The sequence below is a fragment of the Balaenoptera physalus genome (genome assembly GCF_965194825.1).
Source record: "Balaenoptera physalus genome assembly, chromosome: 5".
Taxonomy (NCBI): domain Eukaryota; kingdom Metazoa; phylum Chordata; class Mammalia; order Artiodactyla; family Balaenopteridae; genus Balaenoptera; species Balaenoptera physalus.
The window spans coordinates 31,213,116-31,232,275 of record NC_138884.1 but is presented as its reverse complement, the minus strand read 5'-3'; the positions used below and the strand labels follow the sequence as shown (position 1 = coordinate 31,232,275).

Below are 19,160 nucleotides of genomic sequence, written 5' to 3'. Positions count from 1 at the left end.
CCAGGGATTGAACCCAGGCCCTCAGCAGGGAAAGCGCCGAGTCCTAACCACTGGACCGCCAGGGAAGTCCCAATAGTAGACTTATTAACAGGATAATTAATAAATTAATTTAAATTTAATAGGATCCTATTAAATATATAGGATCTAGATATATAATATATATATATAATATATAAGATCTATATATATAAAATATATATGTGTGTATATGTATATATGTATATAGATAGATGGATCAATTGATCCTATTGGTTCTGTTTCTCTGGAGAATTCTGACTATAATATACAGGTCATAATGCTTTAATTTTTATAGTTGATATCGTTGCTAATTAATCCTAAATCTTCAAAACACTCGTCACCATCGTATCCTGGTATCTGGTTTACAGCTTCAGTCACCAGACTCCTCGGTACAGCCACTCAGATAAACTTGAAGGAAAAGTCAATACGTCCCCCCACCCATTACCATCCTCCGAATGGACGTACTAATACAAAGACTTAAAAAAAAAAGGCACTTTAATTAGATAGAGATTTTTGTCATCATTGGCTCATGTAAAAACACATTCACAACATGAAGAAACACATTAAAATTTTTTGATTTTAATTTTTTAAATATTAATTTTATTAAATCTTGATCCTTGAGTATATGTCTGTCTAATATTCTGTGTGACAATATAAAGTACTCACAGAGCACCTCTGCTACATGCCAGAAGACAATGGTTGTCGAGGAAAAGCACTCAATGTGACTGAGTCGCGAGCTGCACTAGCTGCTTTTTCAGAGAATCACCATTTTTAAAATTCAAATAATGGCAGATTCACAGGCAGCTGTAAGAAGTAACAGAGAAATCCTGCCTACCCTCTTACCCAGTTCCCTCAAACGGTAACATCCTGCAAAACTACAGAACGGCATCACAATCACGACACTGACACTGATACAGCCAAGACACGGAACGCTTCCATCAACCCAAGGGTCCCTCCCCCATGTTGCCCTTTTACAGCCACACCCACTCCCCTCCTGCCCCCAGCAACCACCAACTCATTCTCCATTTCTATGATTTTAAGGCCTTCTTCTTAAGGTAAAATTTACCAGGCCAGGAATTACCTGGCGACCGAGGCAGCCAAAGGGGCAAAACTTGCATTCGGTCAACAGGTGAAGAGGATTTTAGGTGTATTTTCAACAGCTGGGAGCCATGCTGCTGAAAATGGAAGAAGCACCAGGAAGTGAACAGCAGGGTGTTACTTTAAAGATCAAACTGAAGTCTCAGAATTTCAAGCTCAGGATCAATATGGCCTTGCAAGTGGATGAAGTTCAAAGTACAGAAGATAATTCTCAGGAACCATGTGAAAAACATTAAAAAAAAAAAAAAGCCAAATGACAGGAAGTCTTCATGAAGACATTTTAATGGCGGCAGATAGCAACTGAATAGCCTTCTCATACCACATTGAGATGACTGACTTTACCCTGTCAGCATTTGCTTTGGTAAAGAAAAAGAAAACCGCCATTTAACCCAACCACTAATAAGTAGCCTGGACTCTAAAGGCTACCAAAAGTCCAAGTAAACAGTCACCTGTTACATCATCAGCAGGGGCACAGTCTTCAGAAACTGTACAAACAAACTTCCTCTTTCCTATAACTATCCACACACTGGCAGAAAAAGAAATTCTTACCACTTTCTACTTTCCCAAAGATGCATTTTTCAGTAATTGGCAAGGTACTTACTACCTTTCACCAAAAGGAAGGTTCGTCCCTCTCACACTCTCTCCCATCATTGCCTATGATGAACACAAGTTGTTGCAAAGTGTTTCTGTAACTTTCGGGTTTTTCCCCACCACAATGTTTAGACTCTTTTATTTATAACAAAATTAATGGCACAGGTTAAAAAAAAACTACGTTTACTTAAATCCATTAAAATTATTTTTGGTCAAAGAAACAGAGATAGTAAAAGATACCCCAACAATTATAAAACTTCCACTGGGCCAAACAACAAAGCATTCCTTTCTCCCCTCACTCCTCTACTCCCTTAAAGACACCTTTATCACATTGTATCAGAATGCTAATCTTAATGAATATCAGCAGGAAGGGAAATTCTGGAAAGAGCAAGTCAGTTTCATACCCCTAACAAGATGCAAAGTTCAAAATGATGAAGGATTTCAAACTGTAACTCATTAGCGTCTCTTTTCAATAAGAGACTTCATCTAGTCAGCTGGACTTGACCTGCCTGGATACCTTAAACCAGTGGTTCTCACACGTTAGCCTGAATCAGAATCACCTGGAGAGTTTGTCGAAACAGATTGCTGGCTCCATCCCCAAAGTTTGATTCAGCAGGTCTGTGCAAGGATCTAAAAATATTCGTTTCCCCCAAGTTCCCAGGTGATGCTGGCGCTGCTGGTCTGAGGGCCACACACTTGGAAAACCACTGCTCTAAATCTAGAGACTCCCAATTGCGGCTGAATTTTTCTCCAGAGATCCGCGAAGGGGCCTTAGCAGAAAATAACAAGTTTGGGAGACCTGACTATCTTATGCTTAAACTGTTAAATTGCTCTTTGAAATACTTTATCTGAGGTAAAATAGTTACAGAGTTCAAAGTAATTCAGGGTTGAGCTGCGTGTCCGCAGCTTAGACTTCCAGACCCCTTTGTTCCTATTTCACGGAAACAGTAACCAGGTGTGCTCCAAGCTGCATTAGAGGGAAAACGCCTACCTAACTCTGGGACTGTGAGGGGCTGAGGCCCCGCTGCACTTGGACTTAGAGGGGCTTCTCCCCATGAGGTGCAGGGGCTGCTTCACGGTGGTCTCCGGAAGAAGTCCAGTTACTCTTATTCCCACCATATTTTCACTTCACAATCTAAAAAATATAAGGAAAATCCTGATATGTTCAAATTCAACAGATATTGCCCTCACGGTTTTTGAGAACTGGTCTATGCACGGCTGCTCACCAGATTCTTGGCTAAAGGGGAGGACAGAATGATACTCGTGGAGTCTCAGAACGCCCTATTTTAGCTGGTTTTCCACCTCCTCCCTGTCAAGCCTTTTACATGTAAATTATTAAGAGCGACAAAATCACCTCAGCCTTAACTTTTAAAAAAGCCTTTCCATCTTAGGTCAGATAGTAATGGCAATGAAATGAACACGAAAGGGAAGATGATGGTTGGAGGACCTAAACAAATTGAAAGCTCATCTTTAAACAAACAAAAAGACAACACAGAGAAATTAAAAGAAGTATTTTCATTTAACAGCAAAAATGTATTTAATCATGCTCACTACTAAATGTAGAGATGTTAATAATAAACATGGTCCTTGCCATTATGAAGCTTGATTTACTATCCTGCAAGGAAGACTAACAATGGTAAATGTAAGTGTGAAGAACATCAGGAAGAAATTCAAATTGCTATGGGAAACACAGACAGGCGGGGGGTGGGGGGGGTGCGGGGCAGGGGGAGGAGGTATCAACAAAGGCTTCTCAGCAAAGTCAGCCTCCATTAAGCTTAGGCCTGAAGGATAAAGAAGAGTGAACTAGGCAAAGAGGGAGGAGAAACGAGGTAGAGAGGAAGAGTGCACTGAGTGTCCCCATATGACTCAAGCACACGAAGCATGGAAGGTGGGAAAAGAAGCTGGCGAGGTAGGTGAAGACCAGAACACAGAGCTGTGCGTAAGAGCAATGGGAAGCAGGAAGATTACATGGCCACGGTGTGCATCTTCAAAGAACACTCTCTGTAGTGCGCTGGTCCCCAACGGCTGCAGCGCAGCGTAAGATGAAACGGAGCAGAGTGGAGGAAGGGGTGGCCGGAGAAAATGTAGCCACAGTGTTTTCTCAATACTGAACCTTGGCTGTCTGACACACAGGTCACTTAATTTATAGGGACCTCAGTTTTACCATTTGTGAAGTGGGATTAGAATCTTCCCTGTGTACCTCTTAAAGTTACTATGGGGATCTAAAAACCATGTACCTAAGCAATCCTGTTTGTACATATTACATGCTAAAATTTACGTCACAGTGGGTGTGACAAGCAGTAAAGAATGTCTAGATTAGAACAAGGAGAATTCAGCAAGATGGCTGGAAAAAAGCAAGTATAGTCCTAGCCATAAACAACTGTAACAAGATGTAACTTTTAAAAGGATACAATAGGGTTTCCCTGGTGGTGCAGTGGTTGAGAATCTGCCTGCCAATGCAGGGGACACGGGTTTGAGCCCTGGTCTGGGAAGATCCCACATGCCGCGGAGCAACTAGGCCCGTGAGCCACAACTACTGAGCCTGCGCGTCTGGAGCCTGTGCTCCGCAACAAGAGAGGCCGCGATAGTGAGAGGCCCGCGCACCGCGATGAAGAGTGGCCCCCACTTGCCACAACTAGAGAAAGCCCTCGCACAGAAATGAAGACCCAAGACAGCCAAAAAAATAAACAAATAATATAAAAAATAGTAAAAAAAAAAAGTTAAAAGGATACAATAAAACCCAGTCACCTAGAAATAAATCTAAGAAAAGATGTGCAAGAACTTTATGGAAGAAACTTAAGAGACCTAAATAAATTTAGAAAAATACTGCACTCAGGAGGAGAACTATGTCAATCCTTCCCCAAATGAAATCAATGAAATTCCAATAAAATCTCCAGAGGATTTTTCACAGGCCTGACAAGGTAATCCTAAAGTGTGTAATATAGAAATCACAAATCAATGATGTTGAATAAATATAGCAACTTGTAGAAGGATACTCCAATATCATTATATAATACCTTTAAATATACAAAATTGACAGTACATACTGTCAAGGATTCAAACACATACAGAATTGCTGTATAAAAGCATGCATGGGAATGATGAACTTCAAATTTAACCATCAAATTCAGGACAGTAGTTACTGAAGGCAACTGGGTGGCGGATACAAAGATGTTTATTATATTATTCCCTAGTCCTTAAACTCTTCTTAAATATTCCATAAGAAACCAGAATGCCTTTTATTTCAGAGCCATGTTATTACAGGATCTAGCTTAGTAGCTCCCAAACACCAATCCAATAGTACCCATCAGCCCCACCTGGAGTACTTGTTAAAAACACGGATTACCAGGCTATGCCAGAATCAGAATTTCTAGGGGGGAGCCACGTGAATCTAACGCACAGCCTCATTTGGGAACCCTTGGTAACCACCAGCTATTAATAACTAATCCATCAACAAAACTGGTTCCAATCTGACAATGAGATATTTAAGGTCCTGAGATTGCCTAATCACTTTCCAACTGATGCAACTGTCTAGAATGTGGACTCTAATTTGAGGGTAAAACCAAGTAAATTTTAAAGTATATCCTTTACTGTGCTTCTCCCCCTGCCCACTGGCCATATATGTAAAAACTAAGAATATCTTATAAAGTAACAGTATCAAATGATTCCACAGCAGAACATAATTCCTTCATATCCTCTACAGGGAATATGCCATAGCGAAATTCCACTGGAGGTGATAAAAATTGCTATTTTTAAGGATAAAGTGATTCAAGTCACTGGCAACTGCCCTCAAGTAGGTAGACGGCAACGCCATGCTTCTTTCCTTTCCTGATTTTCTTCCCTCACAATAAAATCATAGCTAAATTTGTCTAGAGAAATGCACAGAGCCAAAGGGAAACATAAAGAATAAATTTAGAAAGAAAACAATTTATTACAAGTTAGAGGTATTAGTACCGGGATAACAGGTTTCACAGCCCTGCTCCTAAGAAATAAGGTTAACTAGAGACTACGCTGTTAGAACGTATGACATATTCAAGGGTGGACAAACATACCTTTTCCCCTAATATTTGAAAATTACAACTAAAAACATGGAAAGGAATGATTCTGAGAAACAATACAAATCTGCTAAACGCATCAACACAAAAGGACTCACTTACCAGGGCTTTCTACTCGCTTATAGTGGTAGGGATTGATGCACACCTCCTTCTGCTTGGAACCAAAAGGAAACTCACAGCATTCCAGTGGTTTTAGTTCATGGTGGCTCTGAAGGTCGGGCCAGCGCCACACACGGCAGTAAATGACATGAGGCAGCCCCTTCCGGTGGGAAACTTGCAGCCTGCCGTCCAGCGAGCGGGGTATGGTGACACAGTTACTGGGCTGCCCCGGACAGCTCAAGGCCTTTTCCAGTTCCTCCATGGCACCTTTCTTTTTCTTCAGTTTTTTCACCAAAGCGTCAACAGCTTTCTCTGCCCATTTTTCTTCTTCATCACCCTGTTTCCACCCAAGAAGTCTCTTCACAGCTGGACTTGTGAAGGAAAACAAACTTGTCACGTTCATGATGGCACCACGTACACTCCTTGTGGATGGAGAAAGAAAGACGTCCCCAAATGTGAAAGGACAGCAGAAGAGGTTTCACTTTATTTACATAGGATTCTCCTTAGCTTCTTCGTGCTGAGGTCCTGAAAAGTAGAAATCACCATTCCTAGTGTTTCCAAAAGTAACCCAAAGTCAGCACCTAGAAAAGAAAAAAGGGAAAAAGATGTTTAAAATCATCTCTAGCACAAAATCACAATTTATTAAACAATTACCATGGGCCAGATACTATTTTAAGAACTTTTATGTATTACACTATGCTATGGGCTGAATTATGTCCCCCCTAAAACTCACGTTGAAGCCCTCAACCCCAGTGTGACTGTATTTGGAGATGGGGCCTCTAAGGAAATAATTAATGTTAAATGAGGTCATGAGGATGGGGCCCTGATCTAATTGGATTGGTGGCCTTATAAGAAGAAGGGAGAGATTTCGCTCTCCCTCCCTACATGTGCACCCACTGAGGAAAGGCCTTCTTCATAGGGAGAAGGCAGCTGTCTGCAAGCCTGGAAGAGAGCCCTCACCAAAAACCAAACTGGCTGGAGCCTTCATCTTGGACTTCCCAGCCTCCAGAACTGTGAGAAATACATTTCTACTGTGTAAGCCACTCGGTCAGTGGTATTTTGTTATGGCAGCCCAAGCAGACTAACACAGTATTTAATCCTTTAAATAATTCTTTCAACTAGGTAATACCATCATTGCCATTTTATAGATGAATAAACTGAGATGCAGGTTTAAAAAGGAGTATGTTACTGTTTACATGAGTTCTGAGATAGAAGCAATACACCCCTTAAAGCAAAAAAAGTTCAAGTTCTCAACAGATATTGTGATGTTTTATATTTAGATTCATTTATAGGCTCTAAGATATATATTTCAAAATACACCTCAATCAACAAAAACTGAAACCAAAAGGAAGAAATAAAAATGCAACAGTCTTAACATCTATTTTTGGTTTGTTCCTCAAGTATGTCTTATGCTATAAAAAGGGTAGTTATATTTACACTATATAAGTGTAGCAACATTTGAGGGTATTTATTCAGTAAACCAGTAAACAAGCCTATGCCTATGGGCTATCAGGCAAGTAAGGTAGGAAATACACCCCCTACTTTTTCAAATTTGCTTTTTATTGACATGAAAGGAATGAAGCATGTGAACACATACTGTACCAAATACTTTTGTCAAGTTGTCTCATTTAAACTTTCTAGTTACTCTTCACCAGATAAAAATACAAACAGTGAAAAAGATTAAAGATGGTAACTTAGTACCAAGTCTGGCTAAGATTCAGTAGCAGGTATCAAACAAACCTCCTCCCCAAAATAACTATAAAAGCTGAATAAAATACAAATGAACAAATCAGGGGGAAAAAAACCCAACTTTTTAAAGGTATCAAAGAGCAACCAAAGTACACAGGACATGAGGGGCCAAGATGCTGGAGAGATGTGAAAAGCAATGAAGTAATAAGCTGAACATTCTTCATTGCTTTTCTTCTCAAGGCATTTGCCAATGCCTGTGCTGTGAGTAGCCAAGCAGAAAGAGGCTAAAGAACCAAACAGAGATTTCAGTAGTCTCATAGTGCTGAGGAGACCAAAAAAAAGAAAAGAAAAAAGAAAAATGGAGTTGAGGGCCTGGTAAACATACCAGGCTTTCAGTTGAGACCCCTGAAGCGGTATGCCCTAGTGTGCAAGGGCAAAACTGAAATGGACCAGTGTTTACAAACACTGAAACACAGCCTAGAATCATCTTAATACTAGACTGGAACAAGATGATGGGAAAAGAGGAGAGAAAAACTGTGAGAGAGGAAATATTTGTAGATACTGGCCAAAGATTTTCCAAAAGTGACGACAGATGTCTAGCCACAGATTCATGAAGGCCTACAAATCCAAAGAAGGAGAAATAGAAAGGTATCCACAAGTTTTAATGTGTCATATCACAGTATAATTGCTGAAAACCTACCACAAAAATCTTTAAAAAGACACAATACTTTCAAAATGAGTACAATAAGGCTGACAGCTGACATTTCAACAGAAACAATGGAAACCAGATGACAGTGAAATGACATCTTTAGCCTACAAATAAATAGCTGGAAACTCAGAATTCTATACTTAGTGGAGAAAAATCATTCAAAATGACTGTGAAATAAATATGCTCTCCAACAAACAAAATTTGAGAGAACTGGCTTCCAGCAGGAATTTTCAGGCACAAGGGAAAAGCAAGAAACTGCAGGAATGAATGAAGAGCTCCAAAAGGGTACTGACTTTACAGAACAATTATAGGAACGTCTTGTGGTGTTTAAAATACAGAATTAAAATGCATAACAAAAAAAAGCAGAAGGGGTAAATGAAGTCAAATTTCTAAGGTCCTTGTATTACCCAGGTTGTGGTAAAGCACTAAAAGTATTGTTGATATGTTATGAATTCATGTCATAATAAAGCAACAACTGAAAGAATTTAAAAACCATAAAAAGGTAATAGAGGAGTTAAAAATATGGAATTATTTTTTAAAATATGCTTAATCCAAAAAAACTTAAAAGGAAAAAAGAGCACATAATAGGTGGGACAAATAGAAAACAGTAAGATTCAGATCTAATCCTCAAAGTCTCAAGAATTACTTAAATATCAAGAGACTAAATCTGTCAAGCAAAAGACGGGGGTAGGGGTGGGGACACCACTTAACTATACTGTACTTACAAGAGACACACATCGTCGAATATAAAGACAGAGAACGGCTGAAAGAAAAACAAATATGGAAAGAAATATACTATGCATATTCTAACCAAAAAAGCTCACACAGCTATCATATCAGGCAAAAGAGGCTGTAAAGTAAGAAGCATCACCAGGGATAAAAGAGGGACATTTCATAATGTTAAGAGTTGATCCACCACAAATACATCACAATCCCAATTTTTTATCCAAGTAATCACAGTTTTAAAGCACATAAAGCAGAAACTGACAGAATTAAAATGACTAACAATCTTAGTGGGAGATTAACACAGTAAATGACTAAACAAACAAACAGAGATCAACAGATATAGAAGATTAACAACATGTTTAAAAACTTGACTCAATTTGTGTATGCACCCAACAACTGAAACATACGTAATACTTTCAAAAACACATGGAATACTTATCCAAATTGACCATATAATGAGCCATTAAGCAAATCTCGACACATATCAGAGGAATAAAACCATACAGAATATGTCCTTTGATCATAGTATAACTAAGAATAAATGCCAAAAGTATTGTTATTGAAAATAGTTACACTTTTAAATAATGCATGGATCAAAAAAGAAACTACAGGAGAAATTAGAAAATATTTTAAACTGAATGATTATAAAAATAAGACACATCAAAACTTGTAGGATGCGGCTCAATCCATGCTTAGCAGGAAATGTGTTGTCTTAAATGCATATATTAGAAAAGAAAAAAAGCTGAAAACTAATTTTCTATGTATCTATCAAAAGAAAAAAAAAAAGGAACAGCAAATTAAACCTAAAGACAGTAAAGGGAAATGAGAGCAAAAATTAAATATATATATACAAAATAGAGAAAACCTATAAAATCAAAGTTGGCTCTTTGAAAATACGAATAAAATCAGACATTCCTCTAAAAAAAACTAATCAGTAAAAGAGAAGGCACAAATTACCAATAACAGGAACAAAAGGGGGAAATCATTACTGATCCTCAGAACTCAAAGGGATAATAATTATGAACAGCTATCATAGCAAACTGTGCATGTCTATAGCTACTTTGCGGTATAGACATACAGCTGTGCATGTCTATAGCTACTTCCTCACTAGAGGAAAATGACTCAGGAATTCTATCTTACTGTCTTCCTAGCTTTGGAACCTAGCCCTGTAGCTGGCACATATCAGAGTCTCAATAAATGTTTGATGAATGATTTAGCTCCCTGAAGGAATCAGAAGGCCAAGTGTGGAGCTCTACTTATTCAACAGGCTGTAGTGGGTCAGTTGTTCCCTTTTGTAAAGTAAAGAGTTTTACCAGTGCTTTGAAGCTGGCGTTTTCATTGAACAGAAAAAGAGAAAACAAAACTATGCTACCATCAAAAGTCACACTTGGTCAGAGTGTACCTCCTGAAATGATCATTTACTTTTACTAAAGGTTAATTGTGCCAAAGAACAAGAAAGACAACTTCTTTTCCTTGTCCTCTAGCAACAATTTATAAAAGGAATACATTTCTTCTTATTCTGTATGTCCTTTTCTTCGACTCCAAAAACTGCTTTTTTATATTTTGGTCAATGGTTTTCAAATAGAGGGGGTGAGTTTATATCACAATCACCTGGGGCTGTTTCAAACTCTAGCACTGCTGGGTTTGTTATAGAAGGTAAGTATGTGCGGGGTTGGCGAGATTAAGGACCACCATTGCAGACCTTTGCTTTAACTGCTCAAAGTGACATTCATTCAGCAAAGCTGCACTGAGTGCCCGCTAAGTACCTATGCTACCCACAGAGGATGGAAGCAAAGATGCCTCCACCCTGAAGAGCCAGTGTGTAAACAGTGAACGCTCTTGAAGCAAATTGGTTCCCCTGCATGCCAAGCTAAGGGACTGTACTGCAGAGTCTTGGGTCAAGTGCAGACCTCAGCAGGAAGGAATGCCAGGACTGTAGCAAGGTGAACCCTGAGTGTAGGAATAGAAGAGGCGGCCCATGTACCATGCATTTGCCCACCATGAACCAACAATAACACTGTGTGCAAAAGCTCTATGACAGGTATAAACGATAACGTATAAAAGCAGAAAAGGAGAGAAAAGTTAATTCCAGGGATTTCAGGAAGTTTTCCCAAAGAAGAACTATCAGACAAGCATTAAAGGATGAGTAGAATTTTGCAAAACAGCAGAGCTAATATTCTGAGTGATCGTTACTTGATAGACACTGTTCCAAGCACTTTATATCTACTAACTAGTTTAATCTTTGTGACAAACCCTCTTTAGTGAACACTCTTATTTTCCTCATTTTACAGGTAAGGAAAGTGAACTATACAATACAAAAATTAAATAACTTGTCCGAGGTTTTATGCGCACAGTTGTAAGTGGCGGGGCCAGAGTGAACCCATGTTGTCTGGCTCTAGAGCCTCAACTTTTAAACCACTTTCCTAAATTGCTCGTTCTAACCGACATCAGAGAAATGCTAGGGTTCAAGGTTGTTGTAGACGATACAAGGCTGATAAAGGCAGGGCAAGACTGTGAAGGGCCTGTCATACATCTTATCCTGTGGACAAATGGAAGACTTTAAATCAGGGTATCAGTGTGATTAGATTTATGTTTTAGAAAGATAGCTAAGGTGATATCCTCAATACAAAAGGCACACAGGGAACGAAAAATGAAAAAAACCCCCTAGGGTCTCCAAACACCACAGGGCCAGTTGGGGGGTTTGATGCCACTAAAACCATTAAAGTGACAAGATCACAAACTCTTGCATATAAATGTGCATATGAAACAAAATACAGGCTGATGACTGATTTTTGCCTACTTGAGTTAAGCATTTTTTTATATTCAAGTCAAACAAGTAACCTACCTCCCATCAGGAACTCAGATGTGTCCATGACACTATGGCCTTGGCAAGGCAACGCATTCTTTTTCTGCCCCTTTTGGTACTTCCTGCTTTAGTTTATGTCAAAAGCTAAGTGGCGTTATCAGTTTAAAGTGCAAAATAAAAACATGAGTCAGCAAACAGAGATTTCCTTCCCTCTTCTCCAAATACAAACATTTCACACTGACAAAGAAGCAAAAGCATTCATCTGGTAAAGAACCCCCTAGAAGCCTTAAAAAATAGGGAGATCTCTGTTCCGGCAACTTCACTTCTAGAAATTTACTCTAAGGAAACACTCTGCACTGGAAAGGTAAAAAAGTTTTTGTACAATGATTTTCATTAGAGCATTCTTTATTATAAGGAAAAAAAGAAATATCTAAAAGTTGGAAAATAGTTAAGTAAGATGTAGTATAATCCACTCAATAAAATATTATGTAACCCTTAAAAAATTATGTTCATAAAAATAACTGGGAAAAAACCTTAAGCAGAATGTAAAATGGTATATATAGCATGAACAACCATGTAAATATACCAAAATAATGGTATACATAGCATGAACAACTACGTAAATATACCAAAGCATGTAACGGTGGCTGGGTCTGGAAGGGTAATAATCTCTCTCTCTCCCCCCTACTTGTTAAAACTTTTCAAACATTCTTTAATAATAAACTGCTACTTTCAAATTTTTTAAAAGCCTCTATACACAAATATTTGCAAATTACACACAAAAAAACAAAACAAAACCTCAATTCATTAACTCAAGCCACATACAAAGTCTACTTATAAATCAGGTTGCACTTACAGTGTGACCCGATTTTGGAAGTAATAAAAATGCAGTTTAAAACAGGGTTCTAAAGTCAGGCCCTTTCCCTATGGAGTCTCGCCCAAGGGAAGGATTTCTATTAGCAATGCCAGAACCAAAGGAGAAAAATACTCTTATAATGCTCCTTTGGACATGGCTACTGAATTCTGCAACTTATGTGGTATTCCTTAATGTTACAAGGAAAAAAGGAAGAAGTAGTAAAATACCTTTAACTGCTGTGAGACTGGCTCTATACTGAAAGGAAACCTCATTAGCCAATTGCACAACAACGGGCACTTTCTTCACCTTCATCTAGCAAAGAAACATGTAATTATCCAACTGTGTGAATATCACCAAAATACACTCTCTGCCATGCAACACCTCAGATCCCAGACTCCCACTGAAAGTTTTAAAAGGAAATTATTCTAATTTGTATCTGAAGCACAAGAAAAAGGCGGGGGCGGGGGCGGGGCGGGTGCGCCAAGTGCTACAAACTAAGTACCTTTAACAGAAGGAGGAGGAGGGGAGGAGACAGACAATGGCCAGTCGCCCTCTACAGCCTCAGACCAGTGCTGTTACAGTTCCTGCACTGGCACGCAATTCAGTGAACTAGACAAAACGACTGATTCCTTTAAATACTGACGGAATAATGAAATGATTCAATAAAATCAGCATGAAATACAGGCTCCAGAAAAGTGACTGGGGGAAAAAATATCAAAGACTCCCTGCTAGTACCTTAAAAAAAGTAGATAAATGATCTACTGTCAATGAAGCAAGCAACTCTCCCCAACCCCCGACTTCTTGTTCTTTGGTTCATTACTGTCTTAACTCTAATGGTAAAACATCAAGGCATAAAGATCAAAAGAATCAAGGAACTAAACGCACGGGTATTGATTAACTTTGTTTTGGAACTGTTTAACCGTTGGATATGTTACTTAAGAAAAACGAAAACTTTACAAAAATTATCTTTCTGTAAAAAAAATGCCTGATCCATTTTGCGGGGGAAACAAGTATTTCCAAGTAACTAAATAAACTGTATGCATATTTCCTGACTTATACCACTAGCTCTTCTTAAATAGATCATCTTGTGAAGAAACAGAAAAAGTAAGACTCTAGCTCCTAAAGAAGAGCTACTGTGCGGCCTTAGAGAAATCACAGGCAAACTATATGATTTCTGTAGTTCGGTAGTTGTATCCAAATTATTTCACCAAATACCTCACCAGAATGCCATGGAGATGTCAAGTACATCAGAGGTGTGTTGTATAAGGTGACTGGCGGCAATATTAATTAGTTCTGTGGAAAGGTATATGTCATCTAGCCTAACATCCGATTTCAGATAGGATTCAAGGCCTGATGAGAAATCTTGCCTCCCCCGAAATGCTTAGCTAAATTAAAACATCAGAAAGAGTCAGAAAGTTAACATACCAGGGGATCTGTAATGTAACTTTTCATTACTCCAAAATGGACTATTTTTTTTTAACGTACTTCATTTCATTCAGGTACCCACATCAACCATATGTATACTCCTAACCAAAAGCAGAATCATCAAAACAGATCATGATTCCCAAGGAGGATAAAAAAAGACACTCAAACATTCCTGATGCTCATAGGAACCACAGAATCACAGACACACACTATAGATTAAGGTTAAAATCGCTTAAAAAGATGAAGGCTGGGGCTTCCCTGGTGGCGCAGTGGTTGAGAGTCCGCCTGCTAATGCAGGGGACACGGGTTGGAGCCCTGGTCTGGGAAGATCCCACATGCCGCGGAGGAACTAGGCCCATGAGCCACAACTACTGAGCCTGCGCATCTGGAGCCTGTGCTCCGCAACAAGAGAGGCCACGATAGTGAGAGGCCCGCGCACCGTGATGAAGAGTGGCCCCCGCTTGCCGCAACTAGAGAAAGCCCTCGCACAGAAACGAAGACCCAACATAGCAATCAATCAATCAATCAATAAATCTTAAAAAAAAAAAAGATGAAGGCTGCAAAGAAAAATATTCCAGAGACTCAATGCCAGCACATATTTTAAAACATAAAGAGCAACCCATCATTAAGCCAAGAATTGCAATGAGCTTTGCTGTTAAGAGTATGATGGAGAATTCACAAAAAAGGCAGGGTGGGGGGGTGAAAACCATAACCATATTCATTAGGCCTAAATAAAATTAGGCTACAGAATTAATCCAAAGTCCTGAAGAACTGGGAACTACCAAATTTTGATAAAGCTAAAATACTTATTAGTTAAAAGTAGAACTGCAGACACCCCACATACTGGCTGAGTAGGAAGGCTTCCAGCTGGAGAACCAACCCTGTGAACGGTACCCAGGGAAACCAGTAATGAGGACAGGCAGAGACAGTACTCTGGACATACAGGACACAACCAGAGTGGAACCAACTCCAAAGAGCTCCTAATAAAGCATCATCAATTACTGATCGTACAGCTCCTTAAGGAAAATGATACACCTTTATCTACTCTAAAGGCAAACAGGGGGAAAAAAGAGTTAAAATTTGCTACACAAGTATAATGTCATCACAATGAAAATAAAAATGGAGATGGGTTTTCTCCAGCTATTTCAGTCTCAGAAAATATCCCAAAGCAACGATGGTCTGTGATTCTGTGACGTCCTTTCAACAAATAACCTGTTCAAATGTTTCTTTTCCCTGGTTACTCCAATTAGGAACTCATTTGGCTTTGAGATACTTGTCTTGAAGGAGAAAACAGGTGAAGTCCCTCTGCATTTCCTTTTCCTGTTTTAAACTAGCAGTTAGCCCTGGACCTTCACTCAACATTTCTCAATTTCAAACGGGTCAAAGGTAGGTAAATAAAGCTCACCACTAACCAAAATAAAGGGGGAAAAAAACCCCTAGAACAAGAAGAAAGTGAGGATGAATAAAACCTCTCTCCATTTCTTTTACAGACTTGAAAGCGCTTTTTAAACTACCTACTTCTTTGCTGAGAAGTTGGGCTAACAGGAACTCTACTCTGATTCAGTCCTCAGAAAAAGAAAATATATTTAAACCAAGTCCCTACACAAGAAAGCGATACGAAGATCCACTGGCGAGTAGGGACAGATTGGGAGTCTGGGATTGACATGTACATACTGCAGTGTTTAAAATGGATAACCAACAAGGACCTACTATATTGCACAGGGAACTGTGCTCAATATTCTGTAATAACCTAAATGGGAAAGGAATTTGAAAAAGAATAAAGAAAAAAATTTAAAACGTTTTTTAAATAATACTTTTTACAAAAAAAAAAAAAAAAAAAAAAAAGATCCACTGACGATCACAGAAATCTGCTGGTCTTACAGCAAAGTCCTGTTGTCACAAACATCCAGAAGGCAGACTTCACTTTCCTGAGCCTCTTACTGTAAAGCCTTGTTTCGGTTACTTCCAAACATTTCCCAACTTTCTAAATGTCAGTTTGATGACACAGAATAGCTAGTTTGCCTCTTTTTCATTAAAAAATTGTTTTCAGAGGTTAATTTTCCAAACCTGGAGAAACTAGGGGGTGAAGGTGGAAGACAGGACCAGCTCTTGAAAGCTATTTTTCATAATGAAGTCAAGAAGGTACCGGTGCCTTTAAAACACAGGCACCAACAGCCGGTCTACCAGTCTCTCAGGTGTGACCTGAGGGACATGCCAGCAAGAGCTGCCGTGATGTGGTCTCTCAACAGTGTTGAGTAGGAATCTTAGGAATCAAAATGAAGAGCTTACCACCTACCACTTGGAAGTTCATCGTGAGCGGTGACATTTCAACCAAAAGCAGCATCCCCTTGATGACGATGAAGCAAGGAATTTACGGATGTCGCACTTAGATGCGTCTCTAAGGACAGGGCTGTTGTTTATGCGTTTAGTTGCACCAAGTATGCTATTTAATATATGTTCGCTGTGTTAGAAAACTCTTCAAGACAAGAACTCTTTCTGGTTCTGCTCTGCATACACAAGTCCTTCCATCCTGACAAATTCAGGCTGCTGACAGGGCACCCGGTCAATTTTTCTTAGTCACAGAGCTTCCCTTATAGAATAACAAGTGTCAGTTCTGTTTTGTTTCACGAGACGATTACCTGTTTACTTAAAGTAGACTGGAGACACTTAAAAGTTTTCTTGCTGTCCTCAGCTTCAACAAACAAGCTTGGCTTATTTCTACATCTCCTTACCACTTCTCTAGAAGTTGTATAACATTCCTTAATCCCCCTGAAGCCCTGTTCTCGAATTCATGCTTGTAATGGAAAGCTGTCCTTCAGCACGTGGTAGCCTTTCAAGATATCCAGGTCCTAATGGCCTCACTCTGATAAATCTCATCTGCAGTCACCTCAACTCAAAAATTGTACAGACTCATTTGGCTCGCAAGTGCTTACTCCTCAAACACAGGAAACTGCAGAGCAGGGGCATTTGCAAATTGAACTGTACAGACTATAAGCGGAAAAAGTATACAGTAGTTGTCTCTCAGAAAAAAACTCTTCGCTTTGAGTCACTGTTATCGTAGTATAGCAATTTTACTGATTGCAAAGCATGCTAAATGCAGTAAATTCCCATAAGCGACCAGTTAGGAATGATACAATCATTAAAAAATGAAAGAAATTATTTTAATTGAGCTATTACCTTATGCAAGGATTATACTGGTCGTTTTTACAAACACGATCGTATTGACTTCTTAGAGCAATCTTTCAAGATGTATAGCATTCTCACAATTTTAGTAATAAACCTAAGGATCAGAGGTGAAGTAACTTTTTCAAGATCATATTCTAGTAAGTGGTAGATTTACACTTGAAACCAGAACAGATACTAAAGTCTATGAATCAGGTTAAGAAAAAAAAAAAAAAATCAGTAATTCAAATGCCAAATTCACAAATGAAAATGGAATAGGCCGAAGGACGGAAAAAAACTGTCCCTTTCATTTAAAAAAAAAAAATACCCTGCTGTGTTTCATTTTTTGGAACATTTCTCCTTCTCCACTGATCTGGCAGGTGTTATTTATGACAACACACACACACATCTGTAGGGGTGAGCTGACACCCACAAGGCAGGACAGCCTGAACCCTCTCCCTATATTTAGATCCTCCAGCTCCGCGCTTAACTGAATAATTTAATCAGGACCCTCTAGAAGGGAAACACATCCATATTCATCACAGGCATCAAAGGAAACATCTTTACAAGTTATATCCTTTTACAAACCAACATATGGTCTCACGCCATTCTCCCAATTGTTGAGCTCCTCCTCTGGGAAGAGCATGGAATTTTCTTTCTTTTTATCACTTGAAAAAATCACTTCCCTCCTAATTCAGTAAAACTGGGTGGAGGCCATTTCCTCCACAGGTGAGAGAAATAAAACTTGTTGCTCTGTCATTGTCAGGAATTTTAAAGGGAACCATGTATTTTATGTGCTTTCCAAATGGAAACAAAAGGCAGGCAAAATCTAGAGTAAGAAATCAGGGCACAGTCTCCAGGCTTTCAAATAAGACCCCCACCATATTTCTGTCATTTTGAGATGCTTCTAAATGAGAAAGCAGGAGCCCTTCACTTGGAATGAAAAAAGATAGGTCTGAAGAGCAGCTTTCCACTTGGCAGCTGCTCTTTGAACAGAACACCTCTCTGAGCCTCAATTTCCTCTTCCATGAAATTTTGATTCCACCACCTACCCTGCTGGGCTGGTATCAGCCTTAAATAGGAATCGGTAAAGTTGATCTGAAAATTATAACATGCTGAAAAATGTAACATATTTACAGAGCTGGTTCACAATAAGCTAATTCTAATATTTTGTTTTCACCAAAAAAAACAAAGTTTGTGTCCTAGCTTTTGTCTGTCCAGTGAAGTTCTAACTTTGTACAAAAAAAGGAAAGAAAATGATAAAAAGAAAGGCTGATGACCACTACAGTCATTCAACTCATTTGACAAACACCCACAATATACCAGTCACTAGTCTAAGCACTGGGACACAGTGCTGAACAAGAGACAGAAACAGCTTTTTTTCTTTTTCAAAAAGATCATGCCTTCATGAGACCTACATTCTAGTGGTCAGGGAAGGCCTCACTGAGAAGGTGATATTCCAACAGAAGCCTGAAAAGGTGAGGGACGGAGCCACGTGGATATCTAGGGAAGCATGTCGCAAGCAGCGGGGGAGCAACGGCAGAGGCCAAGGGGCAAGAATATGCCTGACATGTTCCAGGGGCAGCAAGGAGTCCAATGTGACTGGGATGGAGAGAGCGAGGGGAGAGGAGGTCGGAGCAGACAGAGAGGAACGCCGCAAGGACTCCGTAGCTTTCCCTCTGAACTGAGACGAGAACCGCTGTGAGCTGGGAGCAGAGGTGCCAACGTGATCTGACTTCTAGCTTAACAGGCTGACTGTGGTATGGCTGGGCTGAGAACAGTCTGAAAGGATGGAAGGAGGAGGAGGAGGAGGAGTGATAGTAGTAGGAAGGAGTAAAGAGACCAGTTAGGAAGCTATGGCAATTGTTACAGTTCAAGGTGATAAAGGTTTGGATCAGCCCAGCAGAAGTGGTCAGATCCCAGCTA

At 39.4% G+C, this 19,160-nt stretch overlaps 1 protein-coding gene across 8 annotated transcripts in view; it reads right to left on the bottom strand.

Annotated features, from left to right (window-relative positions):
• SMAD1 (SMAD family member 1) overlaps positions 1 to 19,160 on the bottom strand; it is an 81,968-nt gene that overhangs the window by 44,495 nt on the left and 18,313 nt on the right. For 7 of the 8 annotated variants that reach the window (XM_082463417.1, XM_082463414.1, XM_082463415.1 and 4 more), the window contains one exon: positions 5,865 to 6,442. In XM_082463417.1, coding sequence (XP_082319543.1) covers positions 5,865 to 6,264 — 400 coding nt within the window. In that variant the 5' untranslated portion in view covers positions 6,265 to 6,442. Of the gene's footprint in view, positions 1 to 5,864; positions 6,443 to 11,830; positions 11,936 to 12,874; positions 12,960 to 19,160 lie in introns of all 8 variants that reach the window. The other variant, XM_082463421.1, reaches the window with a different exon arrangement.